Below are 24,774 nucleotides of genomic sequence, written 5' to 3'. Positions count from 1 at the left end.
TTTCAGGTGTATGATGTTTTGCCAAATAATATAGAAACCTGTAGCTATCAAGAGAATGAGCAGAGTCTAACTGCCAAGTCATATGCATATATTAAATAATCAGAGTTTGAACTTTTATTACAAAAACTTGTCAATAAAGGCTTGAGTAAGGCAAAGATATTGACTATAGTTTGTGTTGTTACCCTTTCAGCTGTGCTTGTATAACTTATGCCAAAAAGACTTTCTACTACTAATGATTAGATTCTGAGTTGGTTTCCAACTTTTAGTGTGAAATTGTGTCCTGTCCAATTCTTAACTTTCGTGTGACTAATACAAAAGTGATTAAAATAGTGCATCATGCAGAATAGGCCTGCTTATTTTGTAATATTTTGTAAACATAAATATTCATTGCTTGTAATTGAAATAATGATAAAACATTTGCTGAGCACTTACTCTAGGCCAGGTACTAGGCTGCTGGAATTACACATATCACCTAGGGCAAATGTCTTGGGAAAGGAGTCTCTGTCTGACTCATAAGGTTTGGACTAATGACCATGTTATTCTTAGGCCAGTTGTTTGAAATTCTTTGTAAGATAATTTTCCAATACTGCCATAGTGTGCATATGGAATGGTCCTCAAAGCCCATAGGTTCAAAGTTTCATGTCCCGTTAGTAAGGCTATTTTGTGGCGGTAAAGCCTAGGAGTTCAGGCCTGGGAAGAGGAAATTAGACATTGGAGATTCTAGAATCCTAGCCTCCTCGAAATGAGCAGACTTCTGCTGGGCACTTTCATTAAGATATAATGTACTGTCAGAGGCCCAGCGAGTGTGGCCAAGTGATCATGGAATGATAAGCCTGAAACTGTGAGCCAAACCTTTCCTCCCTCCAGGTTGATCTTAGGTATTTCCCACAGTGATGGAAAGCTGCCCAACATAAACACATTATCCTCTGTCCTCAAGAAACATAATTTAGTCACCAAAAAATAAGTAGTAGTCATGGAGCTGGAGAGATGGCTTAGCAGCTAAGGCATTTACCTGTGAAGCCTTAGGACCCAAGTTTGATTTCCCAGTACCTATATAAGCCAGATGCACAAGGTGGTACATGTGTCTAGAACTCATTTGCAAGAGGCCAGAGGCCCTGGTGCACCCATATTCTCTCTCTCTCTATCTCCCCCCCCCATTAATTAATTATTAGTCATGCTCTCACAGTCTGCCTAAATTGTATAGTCATTCCAAGTTTGTAGCCAACATTTACATACATTATAGTAAAATGTTGTTAAGGTATTAATACTATCCAAAGCAGGGCTGGAGAGATGGCTTAGCTATTAAGGCGCTATCCAGCAAAGCCAAAGGATCCTGGTTCGACTCTCCAGGTCCCATGTAAGCCAGATGCACAGGGTAGAACACGCATCTGGAGTTCGTTTGCAGTGGCTAGAGGCCCTGATGTGTTCATTCTCTCTCTTTCTTCCTCTTTCTCTCTCTCAAATAAATACATAAAATATATTTAATACTATCCAAAGCAACTTACCATTTTAGTACATGCCCTTCCAAGATCCCAATGATAAGATTTTAAAATTTTTTTTTAATTTATTTGAGAGCGACAGACAGAGAGAGAAAGACGGGGGTGGGGGAGAGAGAGAGAGAGAGAATGGGCGCACCAGGGCTTCCAGCCACTGCAAACAAACTCCAGATGCATGCGCTCCCTTGTGCATCTGGCTAACGTGGGTCCTGGGGAATCGAGCCTCGAACCGGGGTCCTTAGGCTTCACAGGCAAGTGCTTAACCGCTAAGCTGTCTCTCCAGCCCCCCAATGATAAGTTTTGCAGAAATAAAATCCTAAGGGATCCTAAAAAAAACAAAACAATCTTGAATTTTTAACACAATGTGATAGCCTCACCCTTTCTAATTTTAAAACTTACAACAAAGCTGTATTAATGAAAACACTGTGGTACTGGTATAAATATATACATAACACTGGAATTCATCACAGAGCCCAAAAATAAGCCCTCACATTTATGGCTAAATAGTCTTTGACAAAGGTACAAGACCACCCAATAGACAAAATACGGTCTTCATTAAGCAGTGATGCTGGGACAGCCACTGTGATCACTACTACAATCAAAAGCAGAACATGCCCAGTTCTGGCAAGTATGTGGAGATACTGGAATTCTTGTGCACTGCTAGTAGCCACTATAGAAAATGGTGTCTTAAAAATAGAATTTACCAGAGTTCCATATCAGTTCCCTATCTGTATGTATGGTTATATGCCCAGAGGAGTTGAAACCAGGAATTATGCAATATGCAGCTTCAAAAAGGAAGAGCCAGGTGTGGTGGCACATGCCTTTAATCTCAGACTTGGAAGGCAGAGGTAGGGGGATCACCGTGAGCTCAAGGCCAACCTGAGACTACATAGTGAATTTCAGGTCATAATGGGCTAGTGTGACACTCTACCTCAAAAAAACAAAAAACAAACAAAAATAAAAGGTCATTTTGCAATGAACTACAACAGAGATGAATCTTGAGCATTATACTGAATGAGAGAGCCAAGCAAAAAAGGACAAATACTGTATAATTCCACTTACCTGAAATACTTAAAGTTTTTAAAGTCATAAATGGCAACTAGAACAGTAGTGCCAAGAGGCAAGGAGGACTAATGCTTGATTTAGGATGGTGACTTGAGGTGACAGCAGGGAGGCCTGTGAAGGATATGAGTGTGAAGACTTGGCATGTTGGTCAGAATGGTAAACTTAATGCTATCTGTATCTTGCCACCATAAAAAGGAGCACTGTCTGCATATCCACCCTGTCAGCGATGTGTAAACAGATGCTTGGTACATGTCCACAAGATTGTGTGCCAGTAAATTGATGCACTTTTAATGCCCTGCTTGTCCTAAAAATGAAATGCTTGAACATAAAATCAAACTTTACAGAAACAAGGGTAAGTTCTAGGTAACAAATTTTAACAAAACTAACATTTTACATATAAAACATGTTTTTCGTTTGTATTAACCTCAGTCGTTCATTTTATTTGTGCAGGATTCGAATATAGAAACAATATTTAAAGAATAATTACATTTAGAATTCCTTTTAAATAGTTTTTTAATATTTTAAATGTTAAAATAGTTTTTTCTAAGCCTCAAGACTGCATAAAGAAATTCTGATTAAAACAAAGAGTTTACGGGCCGGCCTTGGTGGTGCACGCCTTTAATCCCAGCATTTGGTAGGCAGGGGTAGGAGGATCCCCATGAGTTCAAGGCCACCTTGAAACTACATAGTGAGTTCCAGGTCATCCTGGGCCAGAGTGAGGCCCTACCTTGAAAAACCAAAAATAAATAAATAAAATAAAGAACTTACCAGAAAGCAGTGCTGGGCCTTGATATGTGGGCCATGGTCTACAGGAGGACAGCTCCAAGGACCCTGCCACATCAAAAATTTATCTGCTTAGACTTTTGTTTGGATTCCCATTTCCTCTGTGGTGACAGAACCTTCTTGTAGCAATTTCTAGCAAGAGGAAATTGGTTTCTAAGATTAAAAATGCCTTCTTTTTAATCTTTTTAAAATTTTTTATGAATTTCTTTGCATGCATGTATATGTGTATGGTGTGCCAGGACCTCTTGCCACTGCAAAGGAAGGCCAGATGCTTGTGCCCCTTTTTGTGTCTGGTTTTTGTGTCTGTACATGGTGCTAGGGAATTAAACCCAGACCAGCAGGCTTTGAAAGCAAGTGCCTTTAGCTGCTGAACCATCTTCCTGGTCCCTCTTTTGAATCTTTTTAGAGCATAAATATCTAACATTAAATGTTTTCTGATATTTTCTTATGGTGGCTATGATGACGGTTGAGGCATAGCAGCCATGAACCTATGACCTGTGGTAGGAACCACAATTACATTTAATTAGATGGAAAGGCAAGTCTGCAAATTTTGTTTTTTCTTTAGGGAAATAATTCTAAATTATTTTGAAATGGAATCTATGTAAACTGAATTCAGCTAGACAGGATCTAAATGATATTTAGAGGTGGCTGTTTTCATTGCTTTGTTTTTTAGTTCTTTCAGAGATACTAAAAGGGGGCTGGGGAGATGGCTTAGTGGTTAAGTGTATGCCTGTGAAGCTAAGAACCCCGTTTCAAGGCTCAGTTCTCCAGGATCCACATAAGCCAGATGCACAAGGTGGCACATGCAATCTGGCGTTCATTTGCAGTGGCTGAAGGCCCTGGCATGCCCATTCTTATTCATTCTCATTCTCTCTGTCTCTCTCAAATAAACAAATAAAAACAAAAATAAATTTTAAAGATACTAAAAGGGCCGGGCATGGTGGCACATGCCTTTAATCCCAGCACTTGAGAGGTAAAGTTAGGAGGATCACCGTGAGTTCAAGGCCACTCTGAGACTCCATAGTGAATTCCAGGGCAGCCAGCCTGAGCTAGAGTGAAGACCCTACCTTGAAACTTAAAAAAAAAAAGGTAAAGGGCTAAAAAATATCAAGAGGGTTTTAGATACTTCTCTTTTCAACTAGAATGTATCTTTCCATTAGGTACAGTTAACAATTCATATATTTGAGTTCTTCTTGTGGCTTGCAGGGTTAGCAGTCACATTGAAATACCAAAAGAACTAGTAAGATGACAGCATCAATATTGGCAGCTTAACTCAGTTTGGTGCAGTCTAGAAATGCAGGCAGATGTTTTTACAAGTATTACAATGGATACCACATTCATGGTTTTGAGTTACTTTTTAGCTTATTAGCACTTTGCTTGATCTCAAATTCATCATTACTATCATCTCAGTCAGCAGGACTGGGCTGGTAAAACTATTCATCAGGTTAGAATTTATTTATTTAAAGAAATAAATATATAAATCAAAATTTAAACCTTTGATTCTGTGTCATATACCAGTTATACAATAGCCAGAGTCCCCCCTCCACTTGTATGAAAACTTGCCAGGGGTAAATGTCCTCATTACCCAAAAATATTCAGGTGAAAGGTAAATTAGTATCATAAAACTATACCCCATAAAGAAGCAGCCAGCCAGCTGCATGCTTTACTTGATACATGAAGCTGTCTGGTATCTGGAGGTTCATGAGGGAGCCAGGCAGCTCAGAGCTACTAGAAAGCAGAGATCTGAAATGCCGGGTCATGTCTCTTGATGCACGAGTCCTTTCCCTTTGTATCTGTCTGAAATGAAATTGAGAACAGCTTCTTTACAGAGTAAAGCAATTTATATTGTCAACACTTAGTAATAGTTTCTTATAATCTGAAATCAGTAGCAAGAGCCTCAAAGAGAGAGCTGACCTGAGCATGTGTAATTGTGTACCACCCCCCACCCAGCTGAGCTTAATTAAGAATGTGACCTTAAACCAGGTATGGTGGTACACACCTTTAATCCCAGCAGAGGTAGGAGGATTGCCATGAGTTTGAGGCCAGCCTGAGACTACATAGTAAAGTCCGGGTCAGCCTGAGCTAGAATAAAACTCTACCTCCAAAACCAAAATAACAATAACAACAACAAAAATACAACTTAGTTGAGGAAAGCCATACAAGTGCCATTCATCAGTAATATTTATTAACTTTGTGCACCAAACTTTATATTCTTGCTGCTAAACTGTCTGACTTTTCAGGCCATTTTTTAAACCTTTTCTTGACAACTTCCATAATTGTAGACAATATACCATGATCATAATCCCCTCCCTAATGCAGATTAAAACTACATTGAGATTCCATCTCACTCCTGTCAGATTGGCCACCATCATGAAAACAAATGATCATAAATGTTGGCGGGGATGTGGAAAAAAAGGAACCCTTCTGCACTGCTGGTGGGAATGCAATCTGGTCCAGCCATTGTGGAAAACAGTGTGGAGGTTCCTAAAGCAGCTAGAGATTGATCTACCATATGACCCAGCTATAGCGCTCCTAGGCATATATCCAAAGGACTCATCTCATTTCATTAGAAGTACATGCTCAACCATGTTTATTGCTGCTCAATTTATAATAGCTGGGAAATGGAACCAGCCTAGATGTCCCTCAACAGATGAGTGGATAATGAAGATGTGGTACATTTATACAATGGAGTTCTACTCAGTGGTAAGGAAAAATGAAGTTTTGAAATTTGCAGAAAAATGGATGGACCTGGAAAGTATTATACTAAGTCAGGTAACCCAGGCCCAGAAAGCCAAGCGCCACATGTTCTCTCTTATATGTGGATCCTAGCTACAGATGACTGGGCTTCTGCGTGAGAATGAAAATACTTAGTAGCATAATCCCCTCCCTACACTCCCCTGCCTCCCCTCCCCAGTACCCTTTCAACTGAATACCTTCTTTCCAACTAGTCTCTCTTCTATTTTGATGTCATCATCTTTTCCTTCCTATTACGCAGGTCTTGTGTAGGTAGCATCAGCCACTGTGAGGTCATGAATATCAAGGCCACTTTGTGTCTGGAAGACAGCATTGTAAGCACTCCTCCCCTTCTATTGGCTCTTAATTTCTTTCTACTGCCTCTTCCCCAGTGGTCCCTGAGCCTTGGAAGGTATGATGGAGATATCTCACTTAGGGCTTGAACACTCCACTGTTGCTTCTTCTCAGCACTTTGGCCATTTCTGAGTCACCCCAGTGGTCACAGCCATCTTCAAATACAAGCTTCTCTAACCAAATCTGAGAGTAGCATTAATATATGGGCACAAACATAAGTATTTAGAGGGCAGTTTGGTGGGCATAGTATATTCATTTAGCCAGATAATAGTAGTAGTTTCCTGCTTATGACCTCCCCAGCCAGAGGCTTTTGATTAGGTTCCCTCCCGTGGAACAGGCCTCAAATCCATTTAGAAAGCCATTGGTTCCCCCCAAAACAGACATGCCAGTATTGTACCAGTTGGTGCATTTTGCCTAGCTGGCCAGCCATATAACTTGCAAAGCTCACTGCTGGTTAAGATCACTTTTCTCCTCCCAAAGGCTGTGTGCTACATAGCTCTTTCCAGCATCCTGACAGCTAATTAATAGGAAGGAGGCTTCCATCTCAGCTCCAGCTTGTTTTCTCAGTGCAGGTCATTTATTTTTAAGGAGGGAAAATACAGTTTCCTAGTTTAAAACCCAAATACTTTAAACAGGAGAACTGGTTTTAATTGTTGGTATAATGAATTAGAGAATTGTTGAGGAAGTAAAAGTGGAAAATGACTTTTTCCTTAAGATTAAGCTGGTAATAAGGAAGTCAAAGTACTAATATACAACATTTGACTGATTTAGTATAATAGTGATGTCTGCTTCCAGAGATGGGTACTTGAAACCTACTGAGAGCAGATTACTCATGAGAATTAACAAATGCAGCAGAGCCTTCTGCACCTTCCTCCACCTCAGGTTCCACACACAGACTGCTGAACTAGAATCGGGGCCCAGAAAGAAAGCAGCTGCTCGTTTTCTGTGAGTCAAATCAGAACAGGAGACAAGCCAGTCTGAACAAAACATATTCTTCAGCTCCTCTGCTGCAAGAAGTAGGGGGAGGGTATGTGTGGTCAGTGGGAGTCAGGTTTGAAGACAGTAATATGTATGGGGTGTACAACATAGTAAAGACCTCATGGGTGAAATGAACTTCCGGTGAGATGCTTCCAGCTTTAGGAAATAGAATGGAGGGATCCACCAGTTTCTGAAGCTAAAAACAAACCCCACGTATGCATTGGCTAAGGTTAGTGTGACTTCTGTATCAAGAAAACTCTCATGTATTGTTTTGAGTGTTTTTATGGGTCATGCACTCCTTTTTTTCTGCAAAAAGAGAATTTTTTCTCAGGGAAAATAACAGCTACAAGCCAGGCATAGTGGCATCAGAAGGCAGAGGTAGGAAGATTGACAAGAGTTCAAGGCCACCCTGAGGTTACCTAGTGAATTCCAGGTAGCCTGGGCTAGAGTGAGATCCTACTTTGAAAACAAAACAAAAGAAAAATAAAAAGCACTACAGTTTAGTCAGTCCAACCTGATTTAATTTCAGCTGCCATTGCTACAGTGCCCACTAAGTTAAAGCATATTATTCCACCATCTTGGATCTCAGACCTAAAAAGTCTATTTTCCCTTGTTTCTTCTCTCATAGGCTTTTAAATGAGGTGATTCCCATTTTTTCTATTCTTATAGTCATTGATTTGACAAGCTTATCTTTTTCTGCCCTTTTTCACCAGTTAACTTCAGTGTCTCCAGCACCTCCTGAATTCTTGAAAACTCCTCCAGCTGCAGACCAACCTCCCGCAAGGTCCACAGCTCCCATCCTGCCCACAACTACTGTGTCCTCAGCAAAGCTTGGGCCAACACTGGTGAAGGTAGGTACCTGGGGCAGTTGTGGACTGTACTTGTTGGCTGTATGAAGCCCAGGAAAACAAGATATAGATATGTTTCTGCTTTCCCATCCTGCCTTAGAACCCAAGGCCTCAAAAACTAAACCAGAATGCTTTCTGGACCAGGTCAACACATGGCCTGCCCTCTCAGTAACAGAAAAATGTCTCAGGTTTGGCCTATATCAGAGTGCTGGGCTGTTGTAGCAAGGCTTTGGGAGTTCTATCAGCAGTTTAAGTTCTGCTGTGGTCCAGGCCTTGAGCTGAACCTAAGATAATGGGCTTGCTTCAGCACAGCACTGGAGGTGCATGGACCCCACAAACAGCTATCTTCTTTGTTGTTTCTTTTTGTTTTGGGAATGGGTGCACATTCCTGTGCCCAATGGATGTCCCTGATGCTCACCTGCAGCCTAGTGTACTCAACTTGCAGTGGCCAGAGTAGAGCATCAGGTATCCCACACCATCACTCTTCCCCTGTTCTGACCGGAGACCGAGTCTCTTACTCATCCTGGAGCTTCCTGGGATCTTTTTGGCATATATGTGAGCTCTGGCAATTCTCACATCTCTGCTCCCCATAGGACTAGGCATGTGGCCATGCCCAGCTGTTCATGTGGGTCCTGAGGATCAAAAACAAAGCACTCTCTCAGGTCTCCTTCCTTGTACAGGAAGTGTTCTTAACTGCTGAGCCATCTTCCCAGTCTCAAACAAATGTTTCTAACAGCAGTGCAGCTTTGAACTTTATACATAAGGTCAAGCCCATTGTTACTACATTCATACCATATGACAAGTTAAAGGTCCACAGAGGCAGATGTGGTTTTTGATTTAGTCCGTTTGGCTAGGTGAAGCTTGGTTTGTTCTCAGATAAGCTTTAGATTTGTGGCACTGTTCCTTGTGGTTTACTTGGATGAAATTTTTCAGTTAGACTAAATCCCAAGGAAAAAGAAAAAAAATTAAGATGCAATACACTTTTAAAGTTCTTAAACTTACATTTAGAATTTCTAAGTTGGTAAGGAAAATAAACTAAGGAATAGCCTTAATCATTCCAGAGGTGGCTTTTGCCAAAACTAGCAGAGTACATGTCTCACATCTTTAGAACAGAAAAAGGAGCCTCTTGCTACTGTTTAGAAGAGGAGACTTAAAACTCAAAGGAGTTCAGAAGTGATAAGGCCAGAAGGCAGGCAGTACCTCAGAGGAAAAGCTGCTCGAAGGATATGAGTTGCAGACATGGGTAAAGCAGAGACAGGTAACAGTGCCGTCCTTTCAGGAGATATGGCTGTACTACAGCAGGTACTTGTGGGCTAGATTTGGGCTGTGATTTGCAAAGGTGAGCTGGCAGGGTTTGCCATGTTGGATGTGCCTCCCAAACCCCAACTGGTTGCATCTCAGCATTCAGAAAGCTGCTACTTCCTGTAAGGGGAAGGAGTGGGCCTATGGTTTAATACGGGCTGACTAGACCACTGCTGTGATGACCTAGAGGCTGCTGGAAAGAAGAGTCCAGGCCTACAGGAGAAGGATCCAGACAGGGACTAGAAATGTGCAAAGCCCATTATAATTACCTAGGGTCTCAGTGTAGGAGAAAAAAGCCCTTGGCCACTTGGTGTTTGGGAAGAGAGGAGAGCAACCGAGGTTCTTGGGGAGCAGCAAGGGGGAATGTAGGGTCTGGAAGCCAGGGAAGTTCTTCAGGGGGGAATGAAGCTCAGCCATGTCAGATAGAGATCTTCTGTGGGTCTGTTTCAATGAATGTTGTGAGCCACCCTGGAGCCAGCAACCAGGAAGGGACAGAGGCCTTGCCAAGAGCAGTTTCTTGCATGCTAGAGGTAAAACCATGGCTGGAGTGGGTGTGGGTTGGGTTGGGAGGAAAAGTGAGACAGTTTCACAAAATGCTGTTTTGAAGAACTCTGCTAGGAAGGAGTACATTGCTAGCTCAATGGGAATGTGAGGTTGAGAGAGGAGAACCTGCAGAGGGTGGGACTGAAGAAACAGTGTCCACACATGGGGAAGGGAGCTGGGATCTGGGTTCAGGGGTGGTGTCGACTGAGGCAGCAGCACAGACAGTGTAGGGAAGCTGTGTGCTAACCTCACTTTCTTGAGATTTAACAAATGAGGTCATCCGTTGACAGAGTAACTGAAAAGGGAGTAAGGTTGAAGGAGAGAAACAAAGAAAAGAAAACAGTACAGAAAGCCCAGAGTACAAAAAACTAGCTCAGTTATGCCAGGTGAGCCTGACCCGAGGCCATGAAGTTGAGTGGACCATGGCATGGAGCTAGGTCAGGAGGAAATGAGAGACAGTGCAGGAGGAGGAGAATGAATGCACTATAGGGCTTGGTTGCATACAAATAGGGAAAGCTGTCATAGTAGGGTGCTGGTAAGTGAACAGGCACAGTCAGGGGATGACAGGATTAGGCTTGTAACCAAACAGTGAGAGGCTGAGGGACGAAGTGAAGCTAAAGAATGAAGAACCCAAGTGTTGAAAGATTTATGTCTGTAATAATAGAATCACCAGGAATAGGGATATGGATAAAATGAAGAGTCCTGTGGATGAGTGACAGAACACAAGGGTCAGCCCTCTCTCCAGGGCACGTTAGATTTTCCAGTCCCTTAGTTGCATGTGTTCGCAACTGCACTGTGACTTGGATTGTCACTCCAGTGCAGTGCTAGTGGTGGGTTAAAGACAAACTGGCAGCTTGGAGAGCGGATTATAGCCTTTGCTGATTCCCAGGGACATACATTCTCACTGTGGCCAGTATCAAGCTGCCAGTGTGACATCACTGAGAGTAGAGCTGACTTCAGCACCCTGCTGCCTGTGCCTATAGCCATAAAAACCATGTTTCAGAATAATTCCTTTATGACAAGGGAAGAATTCATGCAGTTTTCAGTGAAGGAGGAGGAAAGCACAAGTCCAGTAAGAGTCCATGGAACCGACCCTGTTTAACGTTCTCACAGGAAGGAGGTGCAAGAGTAGTCACTTGACTGTGCAATCTAGACACTGAATGTTTGGAGTCTTCTGATTCCTTGAATATGAGCATATGCACATATCAGAAGCTGTGATTAATATTTTAGAAAGATTTTTCAGGGTATATCTGTTACTAAGGCAGCCTAGGAAAGGATTCTATATTTTTATGGTTTTGGATGGCTTTTTTTTTCCCAGATGAATTTATAGTATAAATACTGACAGGTAGAAAATTATCTGATAACTGACACACTGAAGTACTCAGGAAAAAGTCATCTGCCATCATAAGATGTAAGGGATAAGTGTTCTCATCCTATTTTCAAAGTGAAAATTAAATATTTTTGAATTGTTAAGTTAGATATTTTAAATTTGGGGGGTCCTGGGGAGCCCCAGTTTTTCGAGGTAAGGCTGACCTGGAATTCACTATGTAGTCAGGCTGGCCTCAAACTCACAACAGTCCTCCTACCTCTGCCTCCCAAGTGCTGGGATCAAAGGCATGTGCCACCATGCCCAACTTAAATTCTATTTTTTTAGAAATAGCTTTGTATTTACATCACTTTTATTAGAAATATTTTTCTCTTTTAACACATTTCTCATAGATTTTAAATATATTTTATTTATTTACTTATTTATTTGAGAGGGAATGTGTGAGAGAGAGAAAATCTATACGCCAGGGCCTCCAGCCACTACTACCAAACTCCAGATGCATGTACCACCTTGTGCATCTAGCTTACGTGGGTCCTGGGGAATCAAACCAGGGTCCTTTGGCTTTGCAGGGAAATGCTTTAACCACTAAGCCATCTTCTCCAGCCCTTCTCAGAGATTTTAAAGATGACACAGTGAGATCTTTTCCCCAGTGTATATTTAGTACAGAGCCTGTTTTTCACTAGAAGATAATTTGTGAGCACTCAGTGTGTCTGTGCAGGAGACCTGAATAAATGTCTGCTGTAATTGGATAGACTGCATAGCCGAGCACCATGCCTGAACCCAAGGGAACAATTTTTCATCAAACAAAATATGCAAACTTTTTTTTAAGGATTTTTTTTAAATTATTTATTTATTTATTTATGTATTTATTTGAGAGCGACAGACACAGAGAGAAAGACAGATAGAGGGAGAGAGAATGGGCGCGCCACGGCTTCCAGCCTCTGCAAACGAAATCCAGATGCGTGCGCCCCCTTGTGCATCTGGCTAACGTGGGTCCTGGGGAACCGAGCCTCGAACCGGGGTCCTTAGGCTTCACAGGCAAGCGCTTAACCGCTAAGCCATCTCTCCAGCCCTATGCAAACTTTTTTATGGCCTTCTTTGTTTGTTTTTCATATAGGGTCTTGCTCTAGCCCAGGCTGACCTGAAATTCACTATGTAGTCTCAGGGTGGCTGCGAACTCACTGCAATCCTCCTACCTCTGCCTCCCAAGTGCTGGGATTAAAGGCGTGCGCCACCACGCCCGGTTTCTCTTTCCTTATTTTTAAGACAAAGTCTTCTGTAGCCCAGGCTGGCCTCAAACTCTCTGTAGCCAAGGCTGACTTTGAACTCCAAATCATCCTGTCTCCATCTCAACTTGCTGGAATCACAGGTTTACACTGCCATACCCAGCCCCATGCTCTTGCAGTGTATGTAATTCATTGCTTCCTAGAGTAGCTGCTGCATTAGTCTCTTAAAGCACACTACTTTTTATTTCACATCATGGAAGCTCACAGGAGAATCAGTGTCATGGGGTGACATCTCTTAAATGTTTTGTTTTTTTATTTCCTAAAATAATAGCAAAGCCATCCCAAGAATCCAAACGACAAACACCGTAGCAAAAAATGCAAAGATCCAAAACCCCGGGTAAAGAAGCTAAAATACCACCAGTACATTCCACCAGACCAGAAAGGGGAGAAGAGTGAGCCCCAGATGGACTCCAACTACGCCCGGCTGCTCCAGCAGCAGCAGCTCTTCCTGCAGCTGCAGATCCTGAGCCAGCAGCAGCAGCAGCAGCACTACAACTACCAGACCATCCTGCCCGCGCCCACCAAGTACGCTCTACCTTGACATGGTTTGTGCCCTTGCTCTTAGGAGTGCCGCAAGTGACAGAAGGTCAAATGTGGCCACATGCTGTGCCCAATGACTGCTGTCACCATGTCAGGTCTGCCTTCCCATTGGACTTTGGTCCTCCAGTAGCCTCTGACTTGTGCTAAATTAGAGATGACTTTCTATAGTAATCCAGCCAGGAAAGATGTGCCTGGGATGCTGCCGTAAGTATGAGGTGTTCTGAGGAAAGTATAGGAAGCAAAAAAAAAAAAAAAAAACCAGGAGTGGTTGGGGAGCATTTTGAGGAAACCGCAGGAGAGTGCCCTCCCAAGCACAGGGAACAAGAAAAGAGGCATGCAGTGCTCAATTGGCCAGATGGTAAACACAGCTTCCATAATCATTTTCTCTTTTTTAATAGATGTGATATCAAACCTGGATGTTGCCTTGTGATAAACTCTTAATTTTCCTTTTCTTTTGAAGAAATGATAAGAACAACAGTACTACACCCAGCACATCCAGGCAGAGTACAGCTGCACCTGTGAGAAAGCCAGGACCTCTGCCTTCTAGCCTGGATGACTTAAAGGTGATGATTCTGTATAGTGCTTATTCACTCATCAAGTATGTGAGTGATTGGCCATATCTGCCTGTCAAATGTAGGCAGTTCTCAGCAGATGGTCAGCTTTAGCGACACTGCAACAACCTTATAGAAGTACTTTCACTTCCATTGTTTTGTCTTTCAGATGAAAGATGTTCTCATTTGCTGATCATGTGTCTTGCCAAGCACTGTGGAGCAAGACCACAGCCACATAACTTTTATTACATAGAATTGTTCTAGTTGTTAGCTAATGCTCGCAGTCTCTTGCTGCGTCCCATTTATAAAGTTAACTAACATAGGCCTGTGCATACCTAGAGAAAACAGTTATGTGTAGGGTTCAGCACAATTCATGGTCTTGTTACATATCCCCATGGATAAGGGAGGGCTGTTCTCTACTGTTCATGTTCTAGAAAGTCACAAAACCAAGGTGTTTGATCTTTTGTACCTCCAGGTGTCAGAACTGAAAACAGAACTGAAATTGAGGGGACTGCCAGTATCCGGCACCAAACCAGATCTCATTGAGCGCCTAAAACCCTACCAAGAAGTGAACAATAGTAGCCTTACTGCTGGTAGTATTGTAGCAGTGTCCTCAGCAGCCATTGTCACCAGTAACCCAGAAGTCACTGTGGCATTGCCAGTCACAACACTACATAACGCCGTTACTAGTTCTGTCTCCACTTTCAAGGCAGAATTATCACCTGCTGGACCCAATGGTGTGACCCATGTTGATAATGTCCATTCCCCTCTGCCCATCTCACCATCACCCTCTGAGCAGTCCAGTCTCAGTACTGATGACACGAATATGGCAGACACCTTCACCGAGATCATGACCATGATGTCCCCCTCACAGTTCTTGTGTTCATCCCCCTTGAGAGTGTCAAGCCATGAGGATAGCCTGAGCCCTAGCAGCAGCACCCTGTCTACCTTGGAACTGGACGCTGCTGAGAAGGACCGCAAGCTTCAAGAGAAGGAGAAGCAGATTGAAGAACTTAAGAGAAAACTGGAGCAAGAGCAAAAGCTTGTGGAGGTTCTAAAGATGCAACTTGAGGTCGAAAAGCGAGGGCAGCAGCGGCCACCAGACCCCCAGCCCAGCGTCCCTACACACCCCATCGTGGCATCAGATCAGAAACACAGCAGTGTTGGGTCCTCCATCAAAGACGAGGCCTCACTCCCTGACTGTTCCAGCCCCCGGCAGCCCATCCCAGTGGCCAGCCACTCAGTAAGCCAGCCCGTTTCCACGGGTAGCCAGACCCTTGTTGCCAAAAAGGCTGTGGTCATCAAGCAAGAAGTCCCTGTGGCCCAAGCAGAACAGCAGAGTGTTGTCTCACAGTTCTATGTGAGCTCCCAGGGACAGACGCCTGCCCTTGTTGCTCAGCCACAGGCTTTACTGACCACGCAGACCACTCAGCTGCTGCTGCCAGTATCCATCCAGGGCTCAAATGTCACCTCAGTGCAACTCCCAGTAGGCAGCCTCAAACTTCAGGTAGGAAGTATGTCTTACAGTGTTCCATGGAGCCAAGCCTGAGCTGCTTCATGAACAGATCTGCATGGGCTGCACAATTGTAAGGATCAAGTGCATGTGGAGGGTGGAGATAGCTGTGTTTATTTGGTGAAAACAAACAGGAGTGCCTTTCTAATTCTCTTCCCACTTCCTTTTGAGGAGCATAGTATTTTGTGTAGACACTTTTAAAAGACTAATGGCATTGGGGTTGGAGAGATAACTCAGTAAAGTGTTTGCCACACAAGTGTAAGGACCTGAGTTCAGGTCCCAGCACTCATGTAAAAAGCCAGATATGGCAGCATACATCCATAATCCTGGCACTGGGGAGCGAGGTGGAGTCAGGAGGGGCCCTGGTGTTTGCTGTCTTAGCCAAACTGGTGAGCTCCAGATTTTTTGAGATACCTTGCCTCAAACATTAAGGTGGAAAGCAGTTAAGGAAGGTACCCAACATTGACCTGTGGCCTCTGTACATGTGCATATGCGGAAAAAAAAAAAAGCTAGTGACACCAGCATGGTGGCATAAGCCTTTAATCTCAGCACTTGGGGTCACAGGTAGGATCTCTATGAGTTCAGGGCCACTCTGAGACTCAGTGAATTCCAGGTCAGCCTGAGCTAGAGTGAGACCCTACCTTGAAAAACCAAAATTAAAAAAAACAAACCAGGTAGTAACATTGCACAGTGGTGATGGCTGCTGCTGAGCCTCCTGTGTGTATAAAGTGCATCTCTCCATCTCTTCCACCTCAGAAACTCCAAAGGCTAGAGCCGACTTTTAAACACAAGTGTTCTTTTTCTTTTCAATTATTTTTGTTTATTTTTATTTATTTATTTGAGAGCGACAGGCAGGCAGAGAAAGAGAAAATGAGAATGGGCGCGCCAGGGCCTCCAGCCACTGCAAACAAACTCTTGTTGCTATTAAATATACAGTACCTGACCTCTTATGTGTAGAGCCATTATACCTTCTTATTTCAGTTTGCTATCTTCCAAAATTTCCATGTGAAAACTTGAGTCACATCATTAAAATAGCAAATCTGTGTGACACTGCTTTAGAATTGTTAGGTTGAGCACTCAGCGTTAAGTTACAGTTAAGTGGGAACAAGTTCCGTTGTGCTGTTGCACAGCATAGTTACTATATACAGTTAAATACTATGCATTTCAGAAAGCTAGGTGATTGTGAATATAGTGTTAGAGTACTTACCTAGCATGCACAAGGCCCCAGGTTCAATCACCAACATCAGAGAAGGTGTTTCAGGAGATGGATATGTGTAACTTAAACATTGCACAATTTGTGCATGCATCAAAGCCTTACAGGGCATCACATTAAGATGTACAATTTCCAACTTTTTAATAGAATTGTCGAAGATAGGTTTGTACAGCATAAAGCCTGTCTGTGAACATCATCTCATTTCATCTTTGCTATAACTCCCAGATTACCAGTTACTCTGCATCTAAGCTCTAGATTCCAGATGTGCTTCTGATACTGATTTTTATTCACCTCCCAGACTCCAGCACAAGCAGGAATCCAGACTCAGCCCCAGATAGCTACTGCTGCATCGATAGCAGCTACAGCCTTGCCATCCAGCTTAGCCCCCACCATACCTCAGAAGCAGGATGCCTTCCCACAGCATGTACTGGGCCAGCCTCAACCAGTCAGAAAGGTGGGTGAGTGCTAACAAAGACTTCCTGCCAGCCTCTTTCTCTGTCCCTGCATGTTGTCTCCAGAGCCTATTCCTTGGGAAGACCCTGTGATCCCTACAACAACCCTGTTTGGCCAGATTATCCAGTTGTCTGGGATTGAGAAAGTGTTGTCTATCTTGTTTTCCTTAGTTATACTAGACCGCTGAATAGTTAAATCCCTTTTCCAACAAAATTTCAAAAGGTTTTTTTTTTTTTTTTTTTTTTTGGTTTTTCAAGGTAGGGTTTCACTCTAGCTCAGGCTGACTATGTAGGCTCAAGGTGGCCTCAAACTCATGGCTATCCTACTATCTCTCCCTCCCAAGTGCTGGGATTAAAGGCATGTGCCACCACACCTGGCTGAAAAGCATTTTTTAATCCTAGTATACTGAATTTACTGTTTTAAAGCTTTTTTCCAAATTAAATGAGCTAAATTTCTGGGAAAAAAAATTGAAGATGAAAACGATACTTCTGACATTTCTCTTAAGTAAAACTTACATATATATGTTAAGATTTTTCCATCTCCTGGAGTAAAAGTCAAGAGGACTGGGTGTGGTGGTGCACAACTATAATGGTTGCTCTGGTTGGGCTGAGGCTGAAAGAGCAAGCTCAAGTGTCAGAGCAGCCTGGGCTGTATCTTCGTTCAAGGCCAGCCTGGACTACCTAGAGAGACCCTGACTTAGGAGAAAACCTAGAAAGCCTCCTGGCTCCTTCTTTGTTGCAGTTTGCTGATTTTGAGGCACTTGGCCTCATACAAAATTCACTTCACTTTCTCCAAGTATCAGTTTCCCGGTCTTGGAAATGAAGGTGTGGGTCTGAGACATCCTCTGCCAAGTTCCTGCCCCCACTGTGAGGTTAAATGGCCCCTATGGCAGCAAGCTTCTCTTTTGTCCAGTAGGTGGAGCTCTGTACACAGCTCCTTGCCAGTAAAAACTAAAGGACTCCAAAACAGGAGTTCCTGTCTTAAAGCTTGAGAATTACAAGTCTCATAGTTTTAATCTTTGACATAAGACAACCTAGGTAATTAAATATACCTGTCCACTTGCCTCAAGTAACCTTAAGTATGTGAGCTAAAACAACTTTAGAAGGAAACTCTCTCATCCACCACAATCACATTGGTATGAGTGTTCTCCTGTGGTCACCCTCTAAGAAAGAAGCCATAGTTGTACCAAGCCCAGAGCAACCGCAAACATCACATGAGTGTAGTTATTTTAATCTTGTAAACTGTTTAGTTTTATTTGGTTTATGGAAGAGAAACAAATATATATAGAGATGAGATAAACAAGGGTTTGCTCACTTGGTCTCAAAATGCTGGAATCAGGTATTGATTCTTTCAGCTTAAAGGAAGTAATTTCTGAGCTGGGCATGATGGCCCACACCTTTAGTCCCAGTACTCAGGGAGACTGAGGGAGGAGGATTGCCATGAGTTTGAGGCCAGCCAGGGAATTCTTGGGGGGGGGGTGAAAAAAAAGAAGTAATTTCTCCCCATGGAAAGAGATTTGTCTTTAAACAGGAGTGTTTGTGGAACTCTGTCCACAGGGATTACATTTGGAAAGATATATATGCACATGTAAGAAACATGTTTTATCTTAAAGACCTAAGGGAGAAGCTGCTCTGTCTTAGGCCCTTAGTAGTATTAAGATGAAACAAGCTCTGTGAGACACACTATTACATAAACAGTACAGCCAGTCCAAACTAGTGCTCTTGATAGAGCCACACAAAACAGTTTGGAGTTCTTCAGGAAGAATATCACCTCTGTCTGATGGAAAACGATGCTTTAAATTCTAAAAGGGTAGCCGGGCGTGGTGGCGCACGCCTTCAATCCCAGCACTCGGGAGGCAGAGGTAGGAGGATCGCTGTGAGTTCAAGGCCACCCTGAGACTACAGAGTTAATTCCAGGTCAGCCTGGACCAGAGTGAGACCCTACCTCGAAAAACAAAAAAAAATACATATATATATATTCTAAAAGGAGGCAAGCAGGTCCCATGTGGCAGGGGCTCCATAGCTGGGGATTCAGGATGCACCCCAAGGAGAGGCAGCTAAGGAAAATGAAGGAAAGTCTGAATTAAGACTTTCAAAGCTGGTAATGGGAAGAAGGCAGAAAGCCTGCTTTGGGGTGCATGGGTAGATGGTATGGATGTCATGGAAGAGGAGAGGGGGCTTAGGGACTATTTTTAGCTCACACTTGTACCCTGGGAGGTGATGAGGTTACCCAGTGAGGAATGTGTAACATTCAGCTACTGCTGAACAAGGAAATAGGAACAAAACCTTCATCCCCCTGTCCCTCAAGGCTCTGTCTGTACACCAAGAGGGCACTAAGTAAAGGGATGAGAGGGGCATCCTGCAGGTATCTGTGTCCGTGTCTACAGATTTTATCCTGTTGGCAGCTGCCCCATTGCCTCACACTGCCCAAGGCTGCATTTGAGCTCCCAGCAAAGAACACTTTCAGAGCCCCTAATGGAGGGTTTGCTGACTGCTGCTGTAGAACAGTTTCCATTACCTTGTCAGGTTTTTCTTTTCTTTTGCTAATGGAGAAATACTTGCTCATTATAGGTCTTCACAAATTCTGCACCAAACACAGTCCTTCCATATCAAAGACAGCCTTCCCCAGCGGCTCAGCAACCCTTTGTCAGTAAGACCCCCAATTCCATTCTTCAATCCAGAAGCACTCCACTTCCACCCCTGCAAAATGGACCTACCCTGCCCAGCAAGGTAAATAGTGACCACAGCAGGTATGGTGCTTAGTGGGCATACAGACATTGGGAGTAGTATGACTGGGTGTTGGTACTGAGGAGGTAAGCCACGGCTGACACTGATTTGTGAAGTCGGAAAGCCACGCAGGTGCTAGGACACCTGTTCATACCAGCTGTGTCTGGGCTACTGCAGGAAGAATGGCAGGGATGAGTCAAACCAAGACAGGATCGAGCACTTTGCTGAGACCTAACATGTACTCTCCTTTGCTTAATATAGCCCAGCTCACCCCCTCCACCCCAGCAATTTGTTGTTCAGCACTCTCTTTTTGGGACCCCAGTCACCAAGACAAAAGACCCACCCCGCTATGAAGAAGCCATCAAGCAGACACGCGGTGCACAACCATCCCTTCCAGAGGTAAGTGAGGGTGGCTCCTGCTTCTTGTGTCCTCTTCTGAATCTCTGTGTGAAATTAAATTGCCTCAAAAATTATGACTAAGGGCTTTATATTTTAGCTGGTTATTTTAAGTTAAAATGCCATTTTTTTAAGAATCCCATGGGCTGGGGAGATGGCTTAATGATTAGAAGTGCTTGCTACAAAAAAAAGCACTTACTTAAATCCTGCTGGCCTGGGTTTGATTCTCTACTACCCACATAAAGCTAGCTACACAAAGTGGAGCCAGGCACGGTGGTGCACACCTTTAATCCAGCACTTGGGAGGCAGAAGTAGGAGTATTGCCATGAGTTCAAGGCTACCCTGAGACTCCATAGTGAATTCCAGGTCAGCCTGGGCTAGAGTGACACCCTACCTCAAAAAACAAAGTGGCACATGTGTCTGGAGTTCATTTGTAGCAGCAAGAGGCCCTAGCATGCCCACTCTCACTCATGCTCTCTCTCTCTCTTTCTCTCTCATAGCAAGAATAAATATCTTTAAAAAAAAAAAAAAGAACAAATATCTTGGGGCTGGAGAGATAGCTTAGTGGTTAAGGCACCTGCCTGCAAAGCCTAAGCACCCAGGTTCAATTCCCCAGTACCTATATAAGCCAGATACACAAGGTGGCACATGCATCTGGAGTTCATTTGCAGTGGGTAGAGGCCCATCCTATCTATCTGTCTTTCTGTCTACCTACCTATCTATCTATCTTATCTGCTTCTCTCTCTCAAATAAGTAAAATACTTTTAAAAATAAATATTTTGAAAAACCAAAATAAAATACAATAATAATAAAATATATAAAATAATAAATAAACGTATTTTTAAAGGGTCCCATACTTTCAGTAGCAGTATAATCTGTGGTTATTGCACTTACTCGGAAATTCAGGGTTTGTCTTTTGACTTTCCCTTGGAGGAATAGGGATCCTCCACATCAGGAGCAACTCTGACTGTGACCAGACCACATGTTTATATCCCTCATTTCTAGAGCCACCATTTATCAGGCCACCATCAAAGGGACACTCCCCCACCCAGCTGACAAGAAGCTCCACACCCTGAATCCACTTGATCCCTGGCCCCTCTGACTGCCAGTGGCTGCTCATAAGTGGAGAGGCGCACCTGGAGGCTTCACCACTCCCAGTGCCCAGCAGTAACCATGAGACTTCAGGCCCTGTTTACCTTGCCTCAGAGCCTCAGCCTCCCCTTATTACACAGGAGTAGTGCAGCTGTCCCTGCAGACAGGAGAGCTGGAGCTCCTCTTCGTAGAAGCATGTAGCCCAGCAACCTCAGCGCTTGTCATTCATTACCCTGAACCATACTGAGCCCCAGCCTCTGTACTGCTCTTTCTAGTTATTGATGTAAAATCGAGTCATCCTTATGGCCTGGAAACCGGAGGACTGAGTTGAGCAACTAAAGAGAAAGAACTGGGCCTGGGAAGATGGCTCAGTAGTTAAAGGTGTTTGCTCCACAAGCCTGCCAATTGGTGTTCAAATTTCCAGTGCTCACATAACACCAGACACAAGTGGTGCACAAATACGAGCCCTTTTGTAACGGTAGCATGGCGACACTGATGACTGGACAGGAAGCAGGCTGGGGGTTACGGAAGTCTCAGGTGCACAGAATAGCAGAAGCAGAGCTGGAACCCAGAGAGTCCTGCTTCAGAATGGCGCAAAGTGAAGATGGACCCAAAAGTCATCCTCTGAGCACCACATGTGTGCCAGAGCACGAACATGCACATACACAAATGCATTAATTGTAAGAATGGATAAAAAGCTAGACTCAACCATATACTGTGTGGTAGTCTTTAAAATAAATGTACAGTCTTTGATCTCTCCTGGGTTTAACTTGGTGACTTACTCCCAAGTAACACAGTTAACTGGCAGAAGGGAAGTGTCTGACTTTGAAGACCAGGTCATTAAAGGAGAATCTCCAGCAGCCACATGGAGAACTCTTACTATGTAAGTGAGCCACCTTTACGAGGTGCTCTCAAGGTGGCTTAGCCCATCCAGCATCTTATCTGCACCCTCATGCATTCCACAAGCCACAACTGCACCTCTAAACCATCCCAAGTTCCTAACCCTCAGAAACTGAAGTCAGTTTTTGGAATGATTTGTAATACAGCAGTAGACAGGTACTGTGTGAATCATGCTTTAAATACAAAGATACAGACTGCAAGTCAGTACTTAGTAAAAAATATATGGCACAAAAACAGGAAAGTTATGTATATAATCTATAGTTGGCAAAGGATTTAAACAGACATTCCACCAAAGATGATAAATGTTTAGCAGATGAATGCATGAAGACACTCATCCATCATTCGTGGTCAGGGAGGTGCAAGTTATAAGCACACTGCAGCACTACTGCATCCCTCATAGGAAGTCTGAGATCATATGATGTGTCAGTGCAAATGTGGAACAACAGGCAATCTCACACTGCTGGTAGGAATATAAAATGGTACAATCACTTCAAAAAACAGTTTGGCCATTTCTCAAGATCCTGCTCTATGGCTCCATCATCCCATTCCTAGACATTTGCCCAAGAGAACAGAAAGCTCATGCAATCACCTATACACAAAATTTTACAAAAAGTTGTTTATGAACAACTTAATGAACAGACAGACATGCATTTTTATACTGGAGTGCTACACAACAAGAAAAAGAAGTGAAGAGTTCTTAGGCATATATTCCAGCATAGATAAATCTAAAGCAGGCTGGAGAGTTGGCTTGGAAGTTAAGGCGCTTGCCTGTAAAGCCAGAGGACCTTGGTTCGGTTCCCCAGGACCCATGTAAACCAGATGCACAAGATGTCACATGATGTGGAATTTGTTTGCAGTGGCTGGAGACTCTGGCATGCTCATTCTGTCTGTCTTGCTCTCCCCCCTCTCCCTCTTTCAAATAAATAAATAAAAATAATATTTTTTAAGAATCTAAAGTAATTACACCGAGGGAATGAAAGAGTCCAGTTCCCCACCCAAAACACACACTTTCTAAATCCATTGGTATGAAACTAATCTTGTGAAAGAAAGCAGATCTGTGGGTAACTTCCAGGATGGCTTCATAGGAGTGCTCATGTCACAAACACTAAGTGTGTCATCAACACTAAGTTCAGCTTATTTGTATGTCAGGTCAGTCACAGAGCTGAAAAATATGAGTAGTGCAATCATCTTTAGACATAGAAATTTTAACTGAATGAAGACATCTTAATATAATGCATTAAAGTTCTCTCAAGGTGCTTCTGAATATCAGAAAATTAGGAAGTATAGAAATCCCCAGAGCTGACCTCTTGCTCAGCTCCTAGTTGACCTAAACAGCTGTGTTACTTTGGTTAAATGGCTTCATTTCTCAGGTAACTTTGTTTTCCATATTGTCAAGTGGCAGATTGGAACTATATGTTAAATGAAGTCCCATAGGGGCCCAGAGGCAACTAACTTGTGTTTTCCTTCCCTGTAGGTTTCCAACGCACACAGTCAGCATATGGACGACCTCTTTGATATTCTCATAAAGAGTGGAGGTAAGTCAAATTCAAAGGTCATACCAGACCACAGGAAGTGCTTTGTTACATTTAGAGAATGTGTGTATGTCTGTGCTCACCCATCTCTGAGATAGGCTCTCTTGCCACTGCAAATGAACTGCCAAAGTACAAAGTAACATCAGACTAGCTGACCTGTAATTTTAGATTCTCCTGGCTCCACCCTCCCATCTTTGTAGACACTCTAAGATCACAGATACATGTGCTGGTTTGCATCCAGATTTTTACATGTGCACAGGGGAGTCAAACCCAGGCTGGAAAGATTTGCAAGCAAGTTACCTTTAAGCACTGAGCCATCTCCCCAGCCCATGACCTCCTAGTCATAGCCAGTCTGCGACCATTTGTCTGTGCAGCATAGTGTCTTCTCTGAATACTAAGAATCATCTGCTTCTAACAACTGACTGTTCTAAATGTGTTAAATTTAAGCTATTAAAACATGGAGGAAAAGCCAAAGTAGCATGTGAGATTTACCCACACGTTTGCCTGCCAGAAAGGAAAGAATCACTAAAGAGCAAAGTAGAACCAGATTTATGTATACTCTGTGCTGAAAAGTCAGATTGTGTCCTGTATGTGTCAGCCATTGCTGCAGGGTCCGACATTCCAGTCCTGTGACACCCAGTTCCCTAGCTTGGGCTGTAGACACTACTGAAATTCAGAGCACTTTCTACATGTAATAGAAGGTCTAAGTTTACATACTTAGTTTTTAAAGGGACTTTAGCCAGGCATCTTAATCCCCCACATTCAGAAGGCTGAGGTAGGAGGATCATCATGAATTCAGGACCAGCCTGGGGCAATAAGTGAGTATAAAATCAGTATTTGAATGTCTTCATGGGCTGGGAATGGCCTGGTGGTAGAACAGTAGCCTAGCATGTGTGCCATCCCTGGCACCAAAAATAAAAATTTAAGTTCACATGCTACTTACTATCATAAAATACTTTTAAGTTTCCCTGATGAAAGGAGTCTCACATGAGTTTCTGAGCAGTGGTTGAAGTGTCTCCATCTGTAGCAGGCACTGTCTGGGATGAGGTCCTGGGTGGTCTCATGCTTGCCAGAGCAGATCTGCATGTGCAAGTTGTTTTTCACTCGAAACTACATTGGCCTCACAAAACAGCTTTAAGTGTT

The 24,774-nt window shown here is 43.2% G+C and overlaps 1 protein-coding gene across 6 annotated transcripts in view; it reads left to right on the top strand.

The window, feature by feature from the left end:
* The window catches only part of Mrtfb (myocardin related transcription factor B), a 206,237-nt gene that overhangs the window by 171,666 nt on the left and 9,797 nt on the right, over nt 1-24,774 (top strand). For 4 of the 6 annotated variants that reach the window (XM_045161177.1, XM_045161173.1, XM_045161174.1 and 1 more), the window contains 8 exons: nt 8,123-8,260; nt 12,987-13,240; nt 13,716-13,818; nt 14,282-15,313; nt 16,831-16,986; nt 19,556-19,714; nt 19,973-20,110; nt 23,574-23,634. In XM_045161177.1, coding sequence (XP_045017112.1) covers nt 8,123-8,260; nt 12,987-13,240; nt 13,716-13,818; nt 14,282-15,313; nt 16,831-16,986; nt 19,556-19,714; nt 19,973-20,110; nt 23,574-23,634 — 2,041 coding nt within the window. The remainder of the gene's footprint in view (nt 1-8,122; nt 8,261-12,986; nt 13,241-13,715; nt 13,819-14,281; nt 15,314-16,830; nt 16,987-19,555; nt 19,715-19,972; nt 20,111-23,573; nt 23,635-24,774) is intronic. The other 2 variants (XM_045161176.1, XM_045161175.1) reach the window with 2 other exon arrangements.

This window comes from Jaculus jaculus, chromosome 11, assembly GCF_020740685.1.
Source record: "Jaculus jaculus isolate mJacJac1 chromosome 11, mJacJac1.mat.Y.cur, whole genome shotgun sequence".
Lineage (NCBI taxonomy): Eukaryota > Metazoa > Chordata > Mammalia > Rodentia > Dipodidae > Jaculus > Jaculus jaculus.
This window is presented reverse-complemented; position numbering and strand designations above follow the sequence as displayed.